General features: G+C 45.9%; 1 protein-coding gene across 2 annotated transcripts in view; it reads left to right on the top strand.

The window, feature by feature from the left end:
- The first annotated feature begins 261 nt into the window (after window positions 1–261).
- LOC147726290 (tetraspanin-36-like) overlaps window positions 262–22,695 on the top strand; it is a 94,331-nt gene continuing 71,897 nt past the window's right edge. The window contains exons 1-2 of one of the 2 annotated variants that reach the window (XM_086960380.1): window positions 262–549; window positions 7,660–7,863. In XM_086960380.1, the coding sequence (XP_086816506.1) occupies window positions 490–549; window positions 7,660–7,863 (264 nt within the window). In that variant the 5' untranslated portion in view covers window positions 262–489. The remainder of the gene's footprint in view (window positions 550–7,659; window positions 7,864–22,695) is intronic. The other variant, XM_086960381.1, reaches the window with a different exon arrangement.

Raw genomic sequence — 22,695 nt, 5'->3', positions numbered from 1 at the left:
TAAATAAATAATGGGTTCTCTAGCTGGCACTTATTTACAAAGGGTGTTTGCACCCCTGTCCGGAGCAGACGCCCAAACTTTCTGTACCCTTGTTGTACACCCTCCCAGCACTGGTGGCTGTGTTTCGTGCCTCAGGGAACTCTCCATCTGAAGATGTACGGAACCAGACAAATTGTGCAACTCGAAATGCCCAGAGTTTCTTCTCACTTCTCCTTTTGTTCAGCACGCGCAGGAAGGCCGCGTGACGCCAGCCCTGGATCTGGTGGGTGGAATGCCCCGCGCGCACAGGCGGAGGTTCGCTTCGCAATAAGAGCGGGTGCCCTCGTTTCTCATTTTTCTTGCACGTGAAGAAAGGGTTCTGCCTGTAAACACGCCTTGGAGTCTGTGGTGCGGAGGCCCCACAGGCTCTGCGTTCAGAAGGATATTCGAATAGTGTGCAACAAGGTCTATTTTCGGAGCTGCCCGGGTTTCTCACTGGAAGAGGAAACCATGGACCTTGTGGTCGCCGCATCAAAGGCGGTGCTGCTGCTGCTAAGCCTCGCTTTTTGGGTGAGTATGCGTGTCATTATTTCACTCACCTGGGCTGCTTTATTTGTACATTTAGCGCTATATGGGTGAAATACTTTCCCCGGTGGCCAGGCACTTTTTAACCAGAATTTGCGATGACTCATCAGTGCAAAGTTACATCAGATACCGACCAGTGCAGCAACGCTATTCGACTGACTGAAAATCCCGTTGTGCACTGGCCAGTCCCTGAAAATGTAAAAGCAAAACAGCCTTGTGACCTCCTTAAAAGGTCTTGGTGATTGGTGCAACGCTTGTGATTCACCTCACTTTCTTTGTTGCATATCTGTGTGCACAGAAGGGAATGACAAGAAACTGGTATGGTCAGGCCAGTATGCCTTGATTTGTGTTCACCTATTACCTCAGGCCTGACACATGCGCGTGCAACTCTTACTCTGTGCGTCTCAGATCCCGAGTGCACACACAGTCTTATAACGAACCTCTTAAGGTCCTACTCAAGGGAGAATCCTTTGCAGGTGTCAGCCGTGCTCACCTGCAAATGTATTGATCCTCCTAGCACGGGCTTTCGGAGAAGTACTCACTCTTAAATGTAAAATGTAAATGTACAGGAATTTATATAGCGCAAATCACCAACCGGTTTCTAAGCGCTTGCTTAGGGAACCCGTCCTGGTATTCCCCTGTGAGATAACCCCGGCAGGGTATCCGCAAGGTGAAAGCCAGGCATCCCGCCGCGAGGGGCCGTTGTGGAGATTAAGCAAGCTATTGCCCAGAGTCACAGAGTGTGAACCCGTGAATCGAGAAGGCACCGGAGCAAGAATTGTCGAGTCCATGGACATTTTAGGACTCAAGACCCCGCCGAGCCGGGAATTGAACCCTGGTCCCAGGCAGACCTCTGCTTCCAGTTCTGCCTCCTCTAACCAGTGAGCCACACTTCTCCACTCTTACTGAAAACGCAATAGTACTCGCAGGTACCTCAAGAGCAGCCTCCAGTAATAAAGGACTGGGAAAGGGGGTAAGTCACTGACAGACCTGAGAGAGTGGAACTGATGTTGGTAGGGAGCCAGAGAAAGTCTACAAGGCAGAGACAGCAATGGTGCAGCAAAGGCATCACGCCCCATCATGCAGGCAAGGAAATGGTGCTCCGCACCCCCTGCCTTGATAGTAATAAAAAATGAACTCATTGGGGCAAAATGGGCCCCTGCTGCCCCTGCTGCAGCCCCACTGCCACTGAACCTGCTGCATTATTGAAAACTAAGTCCTCAAGACTAAGTTGGTGTCACATAACCTATGTCTGAAGCAGTCGGAGACCCATTACTGGAATTAATCTGCAATCAAGCACTGGTGCGTCCATGCTTCCTCCTCAAAATCTCATCAAGGCAGTACTGAAGAAACCTTTTTAAATAATTTTAAAATTGTGGCATTCTGGACCATTTGAAACTGCCAGATAGACAGGTAAATGCATCCAGCATGCATCTCTGTGAGGCTGGTTTCATCAGTTTAGGACACTTGTTTGCTTAAAAATCAGAGGACTTGAAGTCAGGACTGGATAACCCATCTAACGGATCATCAGCACTTGAGCTTTCTGAGAAGGCTGCAGAGGCACCTCAAACTGCACTACAAGGATGCTTCTTAGCGCCAGTAGCCCTGCTAGACTTAGCTGCTAATGTCCTCAATACTTTCACTCCCTTTACGGAAGAAAGAGGAAAGAGTAGTGAAATTCATTGAGGCAATTAAGTCAGGTTCTCCTTTAGATCCTTGTCCGCCTTATGTATTGCAACTGGTCTGTAGCACGGTTTCAGTTCACCTTATCAAACTATTGAACAACATTTTTGGTTTCTGGCCTTTTTCTGGTGGCTTGGAAAAAGGCCTCTGTGCTTTCTCTTTTAAAGAAACCTTCCCTTGACCAAGGTGATACCAAGAATTACCATCCTATTTTCCGCCTACCATTGCCTGCTAAACTATTGGAAGAGGCCAATAACCCCTTTGATGCTGATGACGAGCTCAACTCGTCATCAGCCACGGTGGTTTGTGCGGATGACGAGCTGAGCTCGTCATGTAACGCGGCTTTTGGAAAAAAGCAGTGCAGCGCAAAAATAACCTTCGCAGCGATGCGGTTAATGAGGACATGATGTCCTTTCTTGATGCCGACAATCTCCTGGATCCATCACAATATGGTTTTAGACCTGACCACTGCACAGTTAGCCTTAGTTGCTGCGGCAGAGGAGATTAAAATGCTGGTCATTAAGGTAGGAGGGCTGAGCTGATCACTCTGCCGCATTTGGTTCAGTTAGCCACTCTTTGCTTATCAACCTGCTAGAGAGAATGGGGATAAAAGAAGTAGACCTCACCATCCTCAGTCCCTTACTAACCAACAGAGAACAGGTAGTTGCCTTCAAGGATCTCACTTCTACACTGTTTTCTCTTCTTTCTGTGGTGCCCAAAGGATCATCCTTAAGCCCAACGCTTTTCAATATCAATGTTATCCCTCTGGCTAAACTTATTCGGTCCCATGTTTTTGTTGCGGTCTGTTACGCCGACAACACACAAATTATTGTGTCAATTTCATCTGATGACGACGAAGTTGTCAACAAGCTTAAAAACTGTCTGGCACACATTGTACCTCGGATGCAGGAAAGCTTTCTCAAATCGAACTCTGAGAATTACAGAGGTGCTTCTCTTCAGAAATAACACACTTCCTGGAATAATTTACTTGGTGGCCCTCTAATCTTTGCCCTCTTCCAACATCTGCTCAGAAAGTCAAGAATTTAGGGGTGCTAGCCGATAGACAGCTGTGCTTCTCCGAGCATATCACTCAGGTCACCTCCTCTTGTTTCTATCTGCTCAGGATCTTGAAAAAAGTATTTCCTTATATTCCTGTAACCTGTAGAAACTGGTCCTTGTGGCTCTTGTCCTTTCCAAAATCGAATATTGGAATGCGTTGTACCTGGGTATCAAGAAACGCTTGCAGCTGAAGCTTCAATCTCTGCAAAATGCGGCAGCTCGCCGGCTTTTGAAAATCTCTAAATTCAGTCCTGTCTCACAGAACTTCTTCAGCCTTCATTGGCTGCTTGTCTACAAGAGATCAAACGTAAGGCTTTGTATCTGGCTCACAAAGAACTACATTAGACTGGCCCTCTGCATTTTTAAATTTTTTTTTTCCTGCATGTCCACAGTGATAACCGCAGGTTAAGTTCGGCTAAATCAGTGGCCATTCCGAGAATCAACAAAGCAAGATGGGGGGTGGGGGGAGCAGACGTTTTGCATTCTCGGCACGCCAGCTTTGGAATACCATGCCTCTCTACTTAAGTTCTCAACCCAAACATTTCAGAAAAATATCAAAAACATGCCTTTTCTCTTCCCTCACCAATTACGTCACCTTTTTCATGGAGAAGTGTGGCTCAGTGGTTAGAGGCGGCAGACCCGGAAGTTGGGATCGACCGCGGACCAGGGTTCGATTCCCCGCCTCAGCGGGTCTCGGGCTCAAAATTCCACGGCCTCGACAATTCTCGCTCCGGTTCCTACTCAACTCACGGGGTCTCACTCTGCAACTCTGGGCAATAGCTTGCTTAATCTCCACGACGGCCCCTCGCGGCGGGATGCCTGGCTTTCACCCTGTGGACACCCTGCGGGGGCCTCTCACAGGGAAATACCAGGACGGGTTCCCTATGCAAGCGCCAGGATGCCCTTTGGGTGACAGGTTGCGCTATATAAATACACCTACATTTACATTTCTCTTACGACGCTAGTGCCAAGACTCTGTTTGGCAATCATGCACTTTTATTCATTTTTACATACTTACATACTAATTATGGAGCAATGTTTCAGGGTTTAGAAGCCAATTCTTTCAGAGCCTGAGATCAACGTGGTAGACTCAAACTGCAGGATTTGCCCCTGTTTTTTGTGATAATCGAGCTTGCAGTAGTAGTTGCAGGCGTAAGGAATCGGCGTAGTGTAGTCATAGATTTTACAGTCTGAGTAATCCAGAACAGTTGAATGACTGTAACCTCATTTTGTCCAGTTGAGGTCTAGTCGAATTACCGCCCCCCCTCCCAAGCCCTCAAATACTGAGTTTTATGTGGGTATGCCAACGAGGTGTAAAGCCATTGCTCCTTCTCAGGAAAACAAGAAGAGGCAGCCCCTTGAGAACAAGGACATGATGTATATGAATGATGATATGAATGAATAGTCATGCTCCCAGGACAAAGGATGTGCCATTTCCAGTGATACTTCCTGCCAGATCTGGATAGCCTTTGAGCAGCAGCTGGTTCAGGAATGCCAGGGATCATCCTCCCAGCCATTGACACTTTGCTCCAGTCAATTGTGTGAGGAGTGTTTATCTCGCAGGATCAATCTTCTACTCTATCCCCAGTTGTTGTGTGATAGTTCATAACTAAAAAGATTCGGATATGTACAATTCTGGTAATCTTAGATAAATCACAGGAAAAATAACATGCCACGCAAATATTTATTATGCTATGTCATGCCATTATCAAAATTTGCATAGCACACAGTCTACCATTAGTCTGGTCTTGTCTGCAGGGGGATCCAGGCCATTCCAATGATTCCATCGCAGGCCTGAGCCTCATTGTTTCTGTGGGATTAGGCGTAGGGTGCTTTGGTACAGGTGTAGTGTTGTAGAAGTGATTTGCGTGGTGTGAAGTTGATCAATGGAATGTTAGGTACAGCAGTTTCTACTTTTGTATTGCATAGCTAGGAGTGATTTAAAATCATTGTTATGTGGGTGTATTATTTCAGAGTAATGCGACGGCATTGGGTCCTCCATCCATCGATGAATGCTGGCACCTCAAGACAGCCAACGAGTCAATAAAATGGATGAAAGAGGGGCACCATGACCACGGGCTTTCTCTACCTTCTACAGATTTCTCATTTAGCCACCCTTCCCTGGATAAGACCCCGGGCCAATGCCTCTGGGAAACAGAACTGGGACAGTTGTGGCATGGTAAGGATTGGGAATGCCTCTATCACAGAGCGCAGTCGTTTGTCCGTATCTGTGAAAACATATGTGAGCTCCTAACTTACTGGAGCAGGACTCCGGAGAAATGTAATAAATGGAGCCCAAATAGATCCAGCTGCTGCTTGCTGGAGGGAGCGCGGCACAACTGGAGCTCTTCTACATCTTCTATGGCATTGCCCTAAGCTGGGGCAGTTTGGAGAAATTGTATTAGATGATCTTGGCAGAGCTTTTGAGATACTTCTCCAGCTTGTCTGTTGTTCTGTTGAGTCGGCGACACGAATACAAGATCATATTACTACTGACTCACTCCAACCAATTGGCAGTAGCCCTGGTGGACGCGACCCATGTCCTCCTGTCCAACTGGGGCCAAACAACAGTGGCAGACGTATGAGCGTGGCACTGGAAACTCTGCGACACTCTTGCAATGGAAAAAATCCCCCTTAGATTAATATTGTGCATAGGGCCTGTGACACTAGCTTGCGCCCATTCATCTGGAGGCTCACCCATGAATTTCGGGAGCTGTTATGCCCCAGATACCTATGGTACCTGATATCGGAAGAATTCTCTAAGTTACTACTGGCCCAACGAACGTGATCTTGTCTGGTCCAACCACTGACTCCTCCCAGAGGGCACTGAGGCAGTGTGGCAAAGCACTTGTTTCACCTTGTCACGTCACTGGAGCACTAACAGGAGGTTAGGAGGGGTGCAGAGAAATGGTGGGGGGAGGGTAATTAACAGTAATAATTGTTGTATTCAACTATGCTCTTTCATGCTCTTCATCGGTCGGGCGGCTGTAGACAATAGTATGTGGAATACGCGGAATAAAGACAGTTATAGCTAAAAAAAAATAATAATTACATATATGACTACATACACATTGCTCAAAATTTATACATTCTAAACAAAATCTTTGACAGTAAAAATAATAATGTCCAGATGGCATTGCCATGATTAAGCTCATGTTTAAGGACATTTTTGGTGAACGAAAGAAAATGATAAATAAAGGATTTTTAAAGTCCATAGATGAGTGAGTTTACGCTGACCTGGATCACACCTGAGCACTCCCAAATTTTCAAGTCAAAAGCAACACCCTGATGGTGTCTGGGTGGCATGCATGGTGTAGTGCACCGAGAGAGCGGCATTCACCAGGATTGCGACAGTATTTATTGCATCACTAAAGGCGCCCAGTGGTCAGTGGTTGTACACATTAAGCATTGAAATATTGAAAGAACCTGAACAAGGACCTTCATATCAGACAGGGGCAACCAATGAGTACTTGTGGGTTTCTAGACGTTTTTAAACTGTTTTTATGCAGCCATAATTCACCCAGCACACTACTCATGCCATTGCATATGACGTCACACAGGTAAGGATGCAAGCTCCCAGCTGTCTGTGCGGCACTTCCATTGCACTCATTCTGCCTCCGTCCTGGAAGTTCCCCATCATTTCGTAAACGACCCGTTCATGTTTATTCCTTCTTATTAAATGCAGATAATCGCAAACATCATTTGCATTATTTTTGCAATAATAATCTCGAACATCGGAGCGAATACAGACGGTAAGACAGATCACATTCACCGTCAGAGAACCTCTTCTTAGGGCTAGCGGCCCATAATTGTGAAGATCTTTCACTTTTTTTTAATATAAAACAGTGAGTGCAAGAAAAAGGATGTCTGTGGCTCACAGAGAAACAACTAACACAGATCCACCTTGCATTTCTTCCTCTCTCATCGGCCTTTGTCTCCGGGTCATGTCTGAGGGAAGGCACAAGGTTTTCCACCAGAGCAGGCTCCTGGGGTTTGTACCCACCTGATGCCACCTAGACACGAGCCCTCACTTTGCAATCTGGGAACAAAGCATGGGGTGAGACCTGTCCTAGTCAATCCATCCTTGGGCGAGAGAAAAGATGTCTCCATGTGATTGGTTGGTTGGGATGCCGATCTTTTAAGATGCACTGGCTGCATCAGGTGTCATCAGCGCGCTGCGGGAGGATTGGTACCCATGTATTGAAAAGTAGTTGTGAATCTGGCGTGGAAATTCAAGAGTAATTCACATTTCAGACAGGAGACAATTATATGCTTCATTAGTGACAGAGATGGACGTGTGTCATTGTCGCTTGGTCAGACACTAATTCCACCCATTCTTTGTTTTTATTTCAGGCTGTTGCATGCTTGTTCATTGCCTTTGGAGGATATTCCTTTTACAAAATCAACACATCTGACTACCATGACGACTACCTCTTCAAAGACAACTACACTACAGTGTTCGCTCTTGTCGCCCTAGGCTTCGGGGTGCTCTTCTTCATTGTAGGAATCTTTGGCATGTGGGCAACTTGTGCAGGGAATTATTACAGCCTGGGCCTGGTAAGTACAATGTGCAAGAATGCTGTGGGTCGAGCATGGCGCTGCACATAAATCATACCTTGAAAAAAGGGAAAGCTACATTGAACAGGTTTACACAAAATATTCGATGTAGTTCATCAACAATACAAAGACCCATGTCAGGCAGTCCATCAGGGATAGCTACACATTGTGATGCAACTCCAGGGCCTGCAGTGTGTTGAGATTCCACACCCATTTATGGCAAGGTATTAATGATCCTGTTGGTGTAGGGGGTTTTGTATCCCTTACCCCTACTTTGACCTTTCTCGTCTTCTTTTGGTGATGGTAGTGACTGTGAATGGGTCGAGTGAAGAGGCCGTTGACTGTAGGGGCAAGGGAGCAGGCACAGCCTTTGTATGACTTCTTGGGGGCAATAGGCAGGAGACTGCAGAGAGTTTCCTTTTCTAATTGCTCTCTCACTGGGACCCATGTACGTGGTTCCTGTGTTTGTGTTATTAGTTCAGTCCATTGGTTATTGGCACATGCCTCTATTTGTTGATGTAGCAGTGGGTATATGACCGACCCAGGCCGGAGGAGTATTGACCCTGGAATGGGTTGTCAGTCAGCATTTAGAACTGGCAGCCATATGTTGACTGATGTGTTGTGCAGTATGGGGCAGACCCTCACTGGGCCTCAGCATTCAGTTGGGTGGTCTTGGTCTAGCAGATTCCCTGGCGGAGGCCAGTGAATACCTTTTTGATCACCCCAGTGGACCACTTGGTATGCTCTTAGCCCAGAAACATGCCCTATTGTGGTTCCTGGTGATTTGACCGTGGGTAGAAGGGTGTCTTAGACCATGTCTGAAAGTGGTACCTCCTGCCGCCCAGTGAGAGAAAGAGGAGTAGTGAGCGGTTGCACTAGCTGGTGGAGGGGCGGGTGCTGTGTAATGCTGTGTACACAAAAGACCTTGTACAACACATTTCCTGTTCCTAGGACTTTGCATTCATGCTGAGGCTGTATTGCCAGCCTAGCATGACTGAGCCATGCCATAAACCTAGTAAGTGTTCGGAATAAGTAGTGAAGTGCATTTGTGCACCATGTACCAACTGTGTGTGGAAGCTAGCATATAAAAATTAAACCTGAACAGGAAGCACTTACAGATATACATAAAGCAGGTGCCCGAGTTGAAGCTCAAATTCAGTCACGCATTATAATCAGCCCAAACAACTAGTGAGCATGGTCGAGACTAGGCAGATGTGCTTCCTCCCCATATCTACCGCCTACAATTAGATCTAATCCTTGATGGAGGTCTTTGCATCCACGAGTTTCTCGAGCACAATCCCTGTGTACTTCCTGTGACCAGGAGGCTGCTTCCTTCTCATCTGCTGCTCTGATCGGTCTCTGACCCTTTAAACAAGAGGCATGTGAACTCACATGGAACCCCGCCCGTTTGGCCCCACACACACTAGGGTATGCAACGTCTTTGCGCCCTTTCCTCACAATGATGGACACCTCACTCGAAGGGACCTCTGCGCCTTTCGGCTCGGTGGCAAAATTTCAGACACACGTGGTCACTGGAGACAACTCTTCTGGCCCTTTACGCAGCTGTAGTGTAGCAAAAGCACTATACATTTACCAAACGAGGTAGCACTTACTGATTAGACAGTAGAAAGTACTCCAGTTGAGTAGAAGTATGGCAAAACACGGTGGCATCTTCGTGGATAAATATGCAGGCAGGACTCATTTTAGCACGATGCTCCTGTGCCCGAGTTGAAGCTCAAATTCAGTAACACATTATAATCAGCCCAAACAACTAGTGAGCATGGTCGAGACTAGGCAGGTGTGCTTTCTCCCCATATCTACCGCCTACAATTAAATGTAATCATTGTTGGAGGTTTTTGCATCCACAAGTTTCTCGAGCGCAATCCCCGTGTGCTTCCTGTGACAAGGAGGCTGCTTCCTTCTCATCTGCTGCTCTGATCGGTCTCTGACCCTTTATAAACAAGAGGCATGTGAACTTGCATGGAAGCCCCACCTGTTTGGCCCCGCCACACACACTAGGGTACAAAACATCACATTATTGCAAATGGCAAAAAAATCTGTGAGTTCGCGGGAAAATCCGCAAATTCGCAGATTTTTTTGCCATTTCGCGCGAATTTGCGGACCGCGGATCCGCAAAATTCATCCATACTTAATTACAAGTGGACCTGGGAATTCGTCAAATTGCTACGCCTTTCCAGGGGAGGCGACATGACAAGAAATATCTTTGTTTCTCCTGGTTATTTCCTCTTTATATGTGTGCTGCATCCTGCAGAATAAATAGAAAGAGGAATATGTCTCAGGGGCGTAGGGGATTGTTTTTGTGCAGGATGTTGTCTATTCCTGCACAAAACCAATCCTGCATGCAACGCAGGCATCCTTGCACCATGGTGCAAGGGTGCCTGCATTGGTACTAGGCAGCCCATTGTGCGCCAGCACTGGGAAAAAGGCTGGAATGCACTGTATAAATATGGCACATTCCTGTCCTTTCCCTGCAATGCAGTCCAGCGAGGTGAATGACTTTAACCCTTTTCCGACTCTGTATTTGTGCCGTACAGTGCAGCACACATACAAACTCGGAAAAGGAAGGAGAAATGAAAGCATTACTTTTGTGACGCAAATACAGCGTAAAATCTTAATAAATCCCACCCTATAGATCCTGCATCTTCTGTTGGTTATTTTGGGTGCAGTGTCGCTACTGCAAAGTCTTTCAATGATCCTAAGGTGTAACATTAGCAGTTGAACCACAATCTTGGAAAAATGAAACCCAGAGAAGGCAGGCAAGGATGCTCAAGGCTTAAAGTGATGAACACATGACAAAAGTACACTGCTGTGACCGTATACATCTATTCTTCTACATAATATTGAGTGTCCATTTAATCACCACCTACGTCCTGAGAATCGATGTAAATGAAACATACCGGTTAACCAAATAGGTCAACTCAAAATGACCCTCTGTTTAATTTCAGAGGGCTCGATTTATAAAACTTTAAAGTGAGAAACGTTTTAAGGCATTGACAAATTGGGCAATTGCCCACGGCTCCCACCTTCCAAAGAGCCCCGCTGGAGTGATCTTTCTCTCTCTGTCTCTGCCTCACCTCTGTCAGTTTCTCTACCTCAACCTCTCTCTGCCTACCTCCTCCAATGACTCTTTGCTTCCCTACACAAGGCAAGACATATTTTGGCTGTTTTTGTGTGACCCTGTTTCTGAATGTTCAATGTACAATTCTTGGGGCCTCATTTATGAGGCCGTGCGTCACTTTTACGCCGCCGGTCCGTCACTTTTTGTGACACAGCAGCAGCGTAAACATTTTGCCTTCTTGCACCATATTTACAAAGTGACGCATCTAGGTAGATGCGTCACTTTGTACACCCCAGTGCTACATTATACCTGCACCAGGTATAATGCATGCAGGGGGGCGTTCTGACGCAAGAAAAGGTCATAGAAGTGACGCTGTGAAATCTATAAGATTTCATTGCGCCACGTCTAGGACGCAAATGCGTCAATTTCTTACTCCTGCCTCACAGCAGGCGTAAGACTGACGCAGGCCCTTCCACATGGGGCTTGCCCCATGTGAAAGGACTCATTGCTGGAGCTGCGTCACTTTTGTGACACACTCCAGCAATGCGTCACTTTTGCACCATACAAAAACGTCAGAATACTGACGTATCTGTAACTCTTTCGCAATGATGCGTCATACTGTAAATATGACGCATCATTGGTGTCGCAAGGAGGACGCAATGAAAAGTGACGCATCGCTGTTAGAACGCAGCAATGCGTCACATTTCATAAATGAGGCCCTATATTTTTTGGAACAAGGCTGGTTTGAAGTAGCAGAAAAGGAACAATCAAATTCAAAGTTTTTCTAAACCCAAGGCCCCTAGGTAGGTCTTGCCCATGGCCTCAAACATCCTTAAGATGACACTGTTTATGACAGAAAAAAGCAATATGTGTTCCTTATGCCCAGTCTTGTCTCAAAGAACCAAGATGTACATAACTTTCTGACTGCACCGTTGCTTACCTCTGCGAAAAATCCCAAAAGATGATTTTTCCTCAGTAGTAAATCTAATATGGAAAGAAAAGTGAAGAATGATGGTTTCTAAACGAAATGCCTTTGGGGAAGTTGTGAAAAACCTCTAAAGATGTATGGGTGTTTACAAACATTACCAGTGACTTTATTCGCTCTGTTAGCACTCAAACCTGATCCTTGAAAAAGGTTACCATAAATGGGCAAATGGGATTAAAAAAGTGGCCTTAAGTCCTCATTTCAGGAGGGTCAAGGGAAGACTTTTAGAAACCACTTGGAAAAACAAGTGAAATGTACAAATGCACACTTCTACGATACTTACTCCAGCACTTAACTGTCTACAATCATGAAAAGTAAGTGTAGGGACTCAAGGGTATGCCTGGAAATCTACAACTAGCATGAATATCCGAGGCACACCGCTGGTTTCTGTGATTGTGGAAACATGCAGGTATACTCTCAAATCAACCAATGAAATCTGAAGGTTTGGAACCTTTAGTAAGGCGGTGATATACGGCACACAGGAACAAGCCATCGAAGGTTTCTACATTTCTAATGATATATTTTATATCAACCTTGTATTGCACTGAATAGTCACTCTCGGGAAGGAAGTCAAACGTTCTCACTTGGTTTTTGGAGAAGTATTAATTCAATGCTTTCTACTGACTGTGTACTACCAACTTAAGACAGGACTTGAGGACCCCATAGTTAGAATATACATCAATCATTGGGCAGGTTGAGTTTATGAAGCACTCAAAAGGGAATCCCCTCGGATAGAGAAACACCTGCAGCCTGGCCACATGCCAATGATAGTGCAATGCATTGATGCACCAGCATTTACACTGACAACCAGTGCAATGTATCATTCTATCAATATTTGTGTTCGAGAAGACCCCTAGAATACAAAACGTCTACAGAATCCCATATTTCCCTCTGGAAGCTGGCTAAAGGTCTGACATTTACTCATTGGTCTCACACCAGGACTGCTGCCTAGAAGTTAGACAAGCTGGAAACAACAAAAAGCGCAGAAAATTGGCTAATTCTTTACAGGACAAAAAGAAGAAAATTACAATTCAGCTCATATTTGGGTGCTCTGTCATGTCGTGTGTAAGTGACAAATCTTTCTAGCATTGACACAGCGGCTGTGGTCTATTACGTAACACACTGAACTTCCCTCAGAGTGGTAAAATCCAATCCCTGTGCGGTCTGCCTTCCTGTCTACTTTTGCAATATGATTTCGGGGAATCTCGGTGTGCTTTGTCAGCTGCCAAGAAATTGTGACATTTACAAACACACTTCTAAAAGCCAGTCGTATTTCCTCTTTCAGATGGCTAACTTTGCACCACTTTTGTGCCGCCTTTGCCTCACAAGTTAGGCATTGCACTTGGTAGTATGACACAACCACGGTTTCTTTTTCCACGCGTTCCTTATCAATGCAGACAGAACAACGAATGCCCATGGACCACGCTTGGTACACCTGCTTGATGCAAAGTGGTACAAAGCCCTAATTTACATTAGTGAGGGGGTACTATCCAGCGTGAAACATATAATCCCAAATCAACATTTTGCATTGCTTAACCCAGTGCAAAGTGTTAATAAATGTGACCCCTAATCTGGAGACATATGCTTATTTCATTGCAATTGTTGGTTGCATGTGTATTGTGGGCAGGTTTAGGTGTTTATTTGTTTAATATTTATTGTGACTCCTTTAGTGAGCATTTTATTTGTGACACTTCCTATGATGCCACTGGTTTCCAAGGTCATATGATAGAATTGCAAAGAGATTGATTTGATTTAGGGGATGATTTAGAGTTTGGTGGACCATGTTCTCCATCATAAACAAGACAGAGTACCCTGTCTGCCAAACTGATGGTCTGATGGTCTGCCTGCCTCATGTAGAGTTGGGTGTACCATTAATATTCCAACATTGGAGCTGTCAATTTAATCCTTCCACCCATGACCTGGTGGAGTAAGGGTTCTCAAAAGAAGGATTTGACTCCGTCCTTCCTATTTAGGGTGGACAGTATAAAGGCATTTTTTCCCTTTCCATTACTGCCAGGAAACACCTGGTGGTAAGGGAAAGACACAATCTAAAATGATCCCTGTTGGACTTGAACCTTTTTGCAGGATCCCTGAACTTTTTCCCTTCTTCCTGTGTTTTGTCTGACCTGTTTTTGTTGGTTTATGACTCTGGGCACTTTACAACAGCTGATCAGTGCTAAAGTGCGGATGCTCTCCCTATTGTAAATTGATGTATGGATTAGTGACTCCATGATTGGCTGATTCGGTTTACTTGTCAGACCCTAGTACAGTGCACTGCGTGTGCCCAGGGCTTGTAAATCAAAATGCTGCTGGTGGGCTTGACCCACTGGTTGTGCGACCCACAGAAGCAGCTTGTAAAGTGTGTCTCAGGTCTGCCTTTACGGAGCCTGTGTGCAGCCTGGTACTGCCATGCTCACTGGGCAGTTGCACCCACTTGCCAGTTTCTAAACCTTCCCTTTTCTACATATTAGTCACCTCTATGGTAGGCCCAAGGGCAGGGTGCATTGTAACTAAAAGGTAGGACATGCCCTGGTGTGTGTGGCATGTCCTAATAGTGAATTACAGGCATTGCAAGGCTACCTGTTCCCCATAGGCCAGAATGGGCAGTTTGATTATTATATCTTATAATCCTAACTGACTCAGGTAGACATTCAAGTTTAGTATGCCTGAACTCAGAATGACAAAATACATCTTTTAGTGAAGTTGGTTTGAACATTCTGTGTTTATAAATGCCACTTTTAGAATGTAGGTATTTTCTTGTCTAACCATCCATGCCTGCCTCTGCTAGGTTGTGTATTCCATGTCTGGAGTTTGAGTGACAGGGGCTTGGGGATTTCAGGAGACAGGGTGAGTCAGCACTGAATAGAGAGATCTGCATGTAGGTGGGTGGGAGGAGTTGCACCTGGGACCTGAATAGGGCTGTGCCTTCCCTCCACAATGCTGGCTCCACCTCCTGTGGTGTGTCTGATGTCCCTGGCCTGCACTGTGAAAGGAAAGAAGGAGTCTTGTCAACAAAGTGCTCCAGGACTGACCAGAACGGGTTTGGACTAGGCAACGGTCTCTCTGCCTTCAGAGAACAAAGAGAAAATGAGGATGGAAAGGGGGGCCCAGACCCCAGAACTTTAGATTACTTTTGGGAAACAAGAAGAAACCTTTGCTGAGGAGAGGAACCAGAGAGACTGAGGAGGAGACTATCCCTAAGCTGACTGGTGTTTGGGGGATTGGCCTGCAGTGGTTGCCTGACTGCCAAAGAAAGGAGAAAGGACTTTTGTGCTACTTTCATTCAACTTTTGAAGGATCTCCAAGGGCTTGAGCTAGAGCTTGCCTCCTGCTGAAGTCTCAGGGACAACAGACTTCACCAACCAGCTCCCCAAGAGTTCTTTGGAAGTGCCTACGGTTGTGCTGGACCTTCTGAGGGACTGCGTGTCGCAAGGAGCTGGAAGTGTGACTCATGATGGAGAAGCATGTCGCCTCCGCAGCCGCTGTCGTTGCATCACTGAAGAAGGGTGTTGCCGCTGCCGCTTCGCAACACAGAAGCGCCTCGCATCGGAGGAGAAGAGTGTTGATGTCGCATCAGATGCCGTTGCATTATCGGAGAAGCGAGCCACTGCCGCTGTCATCGCATCCCTGAAGAAGGGTGTCGCTGCTGCAGCTGTTGCATCGCCGAAGTGCCTCGCATCACCGGAGAAGAGGATCGACGCCGCATCAAACGCTGCCGCATCACCGGAGAAGCGTGTCACAGGGCTTGTTGCGGCTCAGAAGAATCGTTGAGTCGCCGCACATTTTACATCTTAAGAGAACTGAGCTATTTCTACCAGTTTTGAAGTACAGTATTGTGGATTTTTGTCGTTTGTGGTCTTATGTTAAATCTATATAAAGAATACTTATTTTTTATATACAACTGGTGTGGTGTCCATCTGTAGTGTTGTCACTGGGTTACTGTATGTGTTCATAAATGCTTTACACACTACCACTGAGATAAGCCTGTCTGCCCGTGACAAGCTACCAAGGGGGTGAGCAGGTGTTATTTTAGGAGTGTACCCCTTTACCCTAACTATAATAATACCTCTGTATTGTGTATAAGGCTCTGCACAACCAAGGACCTGCTTTTCTCACACATAATCTGATTCCCTACTGTCCCCAAAGACTATTGCGTTCATCCACCCTCAATGACCTAATGGTTCCCCGGACCAAATTAGTTTCTTGGGGGGACCGAAGGTTCCTGGTATCAGCCCCAAAACTATGGAATACTTTGCCCCACTCAATAAAAATAAGCACCTCACTTTGGTCACTTCGCAAACAGTTAAAAACCTGGCTGTTTAATCAGTAAAACTCAGACCTTTACCTCCCTGGAGTAAATATCGCAGATAATTCAGCGCCGAGACGCCCAAGGGCCATTGTTCGCGCTCTACAAATATCATTAATAATAATAATAATAATAACTAGATGCAATGATCCCTATTTGATCTAAGGTACCCACCTCTGCCAACTAGAGACCGCCAAATCCAACAATCCCCAGCACCCTGGGAGAAAACTCCCAGTGTGTGGGCTCATTAATTTGCTTTACATTTCAAAACAAACTACCACCTTGGGAAAAGCACTCCGTCGCCCTGACGGATATTGATCTGTCCGCCAAACACTCCATTAGATCATAAGATCTTAATTGGTAAAGATAAACCACTGCCACAAAGTGTACCATTCTAGAGAGCAGCTTTTATTTTAACAAGTATTGCTGCACTTAAATTCTGGTAATGTACAAATGGTGGAAGAAGAAGCATGGATGCTAAGTACTGATCTTTAATTTGCTCTTAAATTAAGTACCCAATAAAGAGCAGGTATTGGAAGGTGCTGCACATTAGCACTGTATAAAACGTGAATACATATGATATGTATGCAAACCACTGATAAGCTCTTTTCTACTTCCCACTTTAAGGCCAGTTCGTGATAGTGTCATGGCTGATTCGCGATTTGCTAAGCATACCTTTACGGCAAAATGGCTCCATTTCTATCTTTCAGGCATCCACAAAACAATATCTAGCAGCTATAAATGCATTGGCTGCTTCATAACTATACAGTACCGCTACATACAAGTAGCAAGTAGTAAATGACAGGCAAGCGATGGGGAGTGGATGGAACAAAGCATGGTGTAACGTTCTTATCTCTTTCTATTTCTACTCTTTACCCTTTCTTGCCCTTTCTCTCTTTCCTTTACTCTTGCTTCATTCTCTATTCTAGAATCTGTCCTCAGATTCATTCCTCCCTTGAGCTTCGACTTGTACTGGCGCTTATGCTGTGGGTCCTGTTACATTTGTATCTTAGCTGTCCCTTCTACAAAAATAAAGAAGCTATTCTCCACGGATCGGCTCCTCAGTTTCCTTCATTGGTACACATGGATTGCCTTCAGAGTTGTGAACACCCACATACTTGTGAGTGTGGGTATAGTTACAAATACTCCTCAGATTCTTTCCAAACCTAGAAATGGTCTGAGATCTGCTGTCACAAATGGGTGCAGTATATCCTCCCTCCTGGTTAGGAAGGGGAATGAACCACCGCTAGACTTTGTGGTCCTATAGTGTAAGGGATTTCTCTACGTGAAAAAAATGTTTTGCCCATGGACAAAAAAAAATAGTTGTGCAGTTACACGGCAGGTCTGCCTTTCCTCTAATGCCTGACTGTACCTTCATAAAATCATGATATATTGCCTTTAGTACACCTGGTAACCTGTGACTGATGCTGCTTTACAGGCATATTACCAAGAATGGTTCTGTAAATTATTGAAGTAGCAAATCTGCCCCTAAAGATGCACATTTACTGCAGTTTGTGATTTCGGTGGACAGTGCTGATCCTGAAGCTGTGGATTCTGCCAAAGTTTGGGGAGCTGTTTCGCAGCTTGCACGTGGTTTAGGGCCATATGTATCAAGCAAAATTGCGATCGCAAATGCCGAAATTCACAGAATTTCGGCGTTTGCGACAGCAATTTTGCTTATTGGTATGTATGAGGCAAATCTGCGTGCAAAATAAGGACCCGCAAAATTTGCGATTCCTTTTTTTGCAATTGCATTTAAGGAATGGCAAATTTTGCGATTCCTTAAATGCAATGTAAGAAGCACCAAAAAAGTGCAATTTGGCCTTAAGGAATCGCAAATTACCACCAACTTCAAGTTGGTGGTAATTTGCGATATCTTTAAAAAATGCATTTTTTTGCATTTTTCAAAGTGCAATGTGAAACACATACATGCTCTTAGGCATGCATGTGCGCCACATGTGCGCCCATGCTTATTTCAGGGGTGCAACAGGGTGTCCTTTTGAAACCCTTGCACCCTTGAAATTGCATTCTCAATTTGCGATTCTCTAATTGCTAATCGTAAATTGAGAATATCTCCCCAGTCATTCCTATGTGCCTCTAGGCCTATAGGAATGAAAGGGGAGGTATTCCTTAATTGCGATTCGCAATTAAGGAATATGTAGGATTTGCAAAATTATTTACTAATCCTACATACATAGGGTTTTGCAATTCTCAAATAGCGATTCGCAAAAAATTGCTATTTGAGAATCGCAAATGGGCATTTTCATACATATGGCTCTTAGTCCCTACCGTGGTGGGGTGAAACGTCAATTGCTCTGGCATTGCAAATTCCATGATCCTTCGTGTCACTTTTCATATGATTTTGAGTGTCAAATGTAACTCTGTAGTGGAGATTGTTTTATCGTGATCAGACTGACTGGAGGTCGGATGGGTGTGGTTTCCTTTACTTCGGGAGGCGGAAGGACCATTGGGACTGTTTTCATGCCTTCCATGTTTCTTTTCTCCTGGCTTTTGATGCCTAAATATTAATCTCTATTATCATTGCTTGATGTATATGCGAATACTGTAAATACAGTGAGCGATTCTGTTTGTTATGATTCCCTGTACTAAAATTGGTTAAAAAAATGTGAGCCCACCCCTGGACGGCCCGATCACAAGTAAAGCCGAACCAGGCAAAGCTTATTTAGCTCCGCTTCTTTCGTGAAACAGGAGAACGGCATGAAGGATAAGAGTGCAAAAATTGGACAGTCTGTATTAATAAAATAAAAATAATATAAGACATGAGGAAGGGTAGAGGTGAATATGCAGAATATGCATAACCAGATGGTACCTTACAGCTGATTCCCCTTTAATTTGTTGTAGGTAGATCAGTCTCCCAGGCTTGCTGAGAAGAAGTAAGAGCCATAAGCTCGGCTTCAAGTACAGTAACTCCTGAGACATGATTAATCCCAGGTTGAACCTTAGCCCGGTCCCACCACATGGCTGTACATTGAGAAGTCAAATCCTTCATTAAATTGCCTATTCTATTATATAATATTGTAGAGTGACTATTATTCCCGAACATCCTCATTGTAAATGTTTTTTATCCTTTTTCTTCGCAAAAGTCACAAGTTGTGGAGAGCAATCCAACAATCTGGATGAGCATTATCCACACTTCCTCATATTGAGTGGTTCATTTGCTTTACAGATTTGCTTAGTTTACATATGCATGCATACACAGATATTCATCCAAGCTACTTTGAAGATGCAATCGAAAGGTCTTAGTAGCAGTATCTGCAAAGCCTTCTCTCTCACTTTAAAATGAACTAGTACAAGGGAAAATAGCCTGGTAGTAACCGGGAGCCTTGGGTGTCCCCTGCCAGCTCGACCCATTAATCCCTTAACTCAAAAGATGCAACTACAAATACGAGATTTCTGCTGTTGACAAAGAGGCCACAGCCAAAACAAGGCTACACATTTCGAAAATAAGAACTCCAAAAAATGCACTGCCCAAATACAAATGAAACTTTTGTGATGTTCAAGTTCAAGTTCAGGAATTTGTATAGCGCACTACTCACCCAGAGGGTCTCAAGGCGCTTGAGGGAGGGGGGTGCGTTACTTATCGAATAACCAGGTTTTGAGTTGCTTTCTGAAGGAGAGGTGGTTCTGTGTAAGCCGGACGTGAGTGGGGAGAGAATTCCAGGTTTTGGCCGCTAAGTAGGAGAAGGATCTTCCTCCCATAGTGGATCTGTGGATGCGGGGAATTGCGGCGAGGGCTTGATTGGATGATCGCAGTTGGCGGGTGGGTGTGTAGAAGGACAGTCTTGTGTTGAGGCATTCGGGTCCTAGGTCGTAGATGGCCTTGTGCGCGTGGGTGAGGAGGCGGAACGTTATTCTCTTGTTGAAGGGGAGCCAGTGGAGATCCTTCAGGTAGGCGGAAATGTGAGCATGACAGGGAATGTCCAGTATGAGTCTGGCTGAGGCATTTTGGATGCGTTGTAGTTTTTTCTGTAGTTTGGCTGTGGTCCCGGCATACAGGGTATTTCCATAGTCCAGTCGGCTGGTGACCAGTGCGTGGGTGACTGTCTTTCTTGTTTCGGTCGGGATCCAGCGGAAGATTTTTTTGAGCATGCGTAGGATGTTGAAGCATGATGATGTGACGCCGTTGACTTGTCTGGTCATTGAGAGGGAGGAGTCTAGGATGAAGCCCAGGTTACGTGCGTGATCGGTAGGTATGGGTGCTGTACCTAGGGCAGGTGGCCACCACGAGTCGTCCCAGGCAGAGGGGGAAGATCCTTAGATGAGGACTTCCGTTTTGTCCGAATTGAGTTTCAAACGGCTGTTTTTCATCCATTCGGCAACTTCTTTCATTCCTTCGTGTAGACTGGTTTTGGCGGTATTTGGGTCTTTGGTGAGGGAAAGGGTCAGCTGGGTGTCGTCAGCCTAGGAGATGATGTTGAGGTTGTGTTGTCGCGCGATGGATGCGAGGGGACTCATGTTCACGTTGAAGAGGGTGGGACTGAGTGATGACCCTTGTGGTACGCCGCAGATGACTTCGGTTGCCTCTGATTTGAATGGGGGGAGGCGGACTCTTTGAGTTCTTCCAGCGAGGAATGAGATGATCCAATCCAAAGCTTTTCCTTGTATTCCGATGTTGTTAAGGCGTTGTATGAGTGTGCTATGACATACTGTGTCGAAGGCGGCGGAGAGGTCAAGTAAGATGAGGGCAACTGTTTCTCCGTTGTCCAGTAGTTTTCGGATGTCGTTGGTAGCAGCGTTGAGGGCGGTTTCGGTGCTGTGTTTGGCTCGGAATCCGGACTGTGAAGGGTCGAGGGAGTTGTTGAATTCAAGGAAGGCAGCAAATTGATTATTGATGGCTTTCTCGATGACTTTGGCCGGGAAGGGGAGGAGTGAGATGGGGCGGTAGTTCTTAAGTTCAGAGGGGTCCGCTGTGGGTTTCTTCAGAAGGGCGCTGAGTTCGGCGTGTTTCCAGCTTTCCGGGAAGGTGGCGGAGTTGAAGGAACAGTTGATGACATCGCGGAGATGGGGTGCGATGCTGGAGTCTGCTTTGTTGAAAATGTGGTGGGGGCAAGGGTCAGTTGGCGATCCCGAGTGGATGGAGTTCATCAGGCGGATGGTGTCTTCAGTCGTGATTGGGTTCCAGGCGCAAAGGTTGTGAGGGCGTTGTTTAGGTTCGCAGTTGGGTGGGGTGGGTTGTTCTTCGGACAGGTTTACAAAGCTAATATGAATGTCGGCTATTTTGTTGTGGAAGAAAGATGATAGGGAGTCGCAGAGGTCCTGGGAAAGAGTGATGTCGTTGTTGCCGGTGGTGGGGTTGGTAAATTCTTTGACGATGTTGAATAGTTCCTTGCTGTTGTGGGCATTGTTGTCGAGTCGATCCTTGAATGCTGATTTCTTGGAGGAACGGATCAATTGGTGGTGTTTGCGGATCGAGTCCTTGAAGGCGATCAGGTTGTCAGTGGTTGGGTTTTTTCTCCAAGTTTTCTCGAGGGCACGGCATAACTTCTTGGATTTCTTAAGGTCATCGCTGAACCAAGGGGCCTTTTTCTTTCCTGGTTTGATCTGACGGTGTTTAAAGGGTGCTAATTCGTCAGCCCTGATCCATTGTGTGAGATTAGTGGCAGCTTGGTTTGGGTCCAATGGTATGGCGGGGTGGTTTTGGTTAAGTGATGTGAAGAGTTGGTCAGTGGTGATTTTGTTCCAGTTTCTTCGAGGAATAGGTTGAGGCGGGATGTGGGTCGTGGTCTTTTTGAAGCTGAAATGGACGCAGCTGTGGTCCGTCCAATGGAGAGCTGTGGTGGGATCGAAGGAGATGTGTTTGCTGGAGGTGAAAATAGGATCGAGCGTGTGTCCGGCTAAGTGGGTGGGGGTGTCAACAAGTTGATTGAGTCCGAGGTTGGCCAGGTTGTCCAGAAGGGTGGTGGTATTGTTGTCAGTTTTGATTTCCAGGTGGAAGTTGAGGTCTCCTAGTAGAATGTAATTCTCGGAGGTGAGGGCATGTGGGCTGATGAAGTCGGTGATGTTTTCGTTGAATTGAGTGCGGGATCCTGGTGGTCTGTAGATGAGGGTGCCTCTAAGTGTGGTTCTGGGGTCGGCGTGGATCTGGAAGTGAAGGTGTTCAGCGGTAGCGAGGTTATCGTCGGAGCTGGTTGTGATTCAGATGGTGTTCTTATGAACGATGGCGATGCCTCCTCCTGTTTGGTTGGTGCGGTCCTTTCGGATGATCTTGAAGGTGTCCGGGATGGCTATGGCGATGTCGGGTGCTGATGAGGCGTTCATCCAAGTTTCTGTAAGGAAGGCGACGTCCGGTGATGTAGCGTCGAGTAGGTCCCAGAGTTCGGTGGCATGTCTGTGGACCGAGCGGGTGCTCAGCAGGATGCAATTCAGGTGGTTAGAATCTGAGCTTTGTTTGGGGGGGAGGATTTGGCATGGGTCCTGATGCAGGCGAACTTGCATGAGTGG

The sequence above is a fragment of the Lissotriton vulgaris genome, chromosome 3_1, assembly GCF_964263255.1.
Source record: "Lissotriton vulgaris chromosome 3_1, aLisVul1.2, whole genome shotgun sequence".
In the NCBI taxonomy this organism is placed as follows: Eukaryota; Metazoa; Chordata; class Amphibia; order Caudata; family Salamandridae; genus Lissotriton; species Lissotriton vulgaris.
This window is presented reverse-complemented; position numbering and strand designations above follow the sequence as displayed.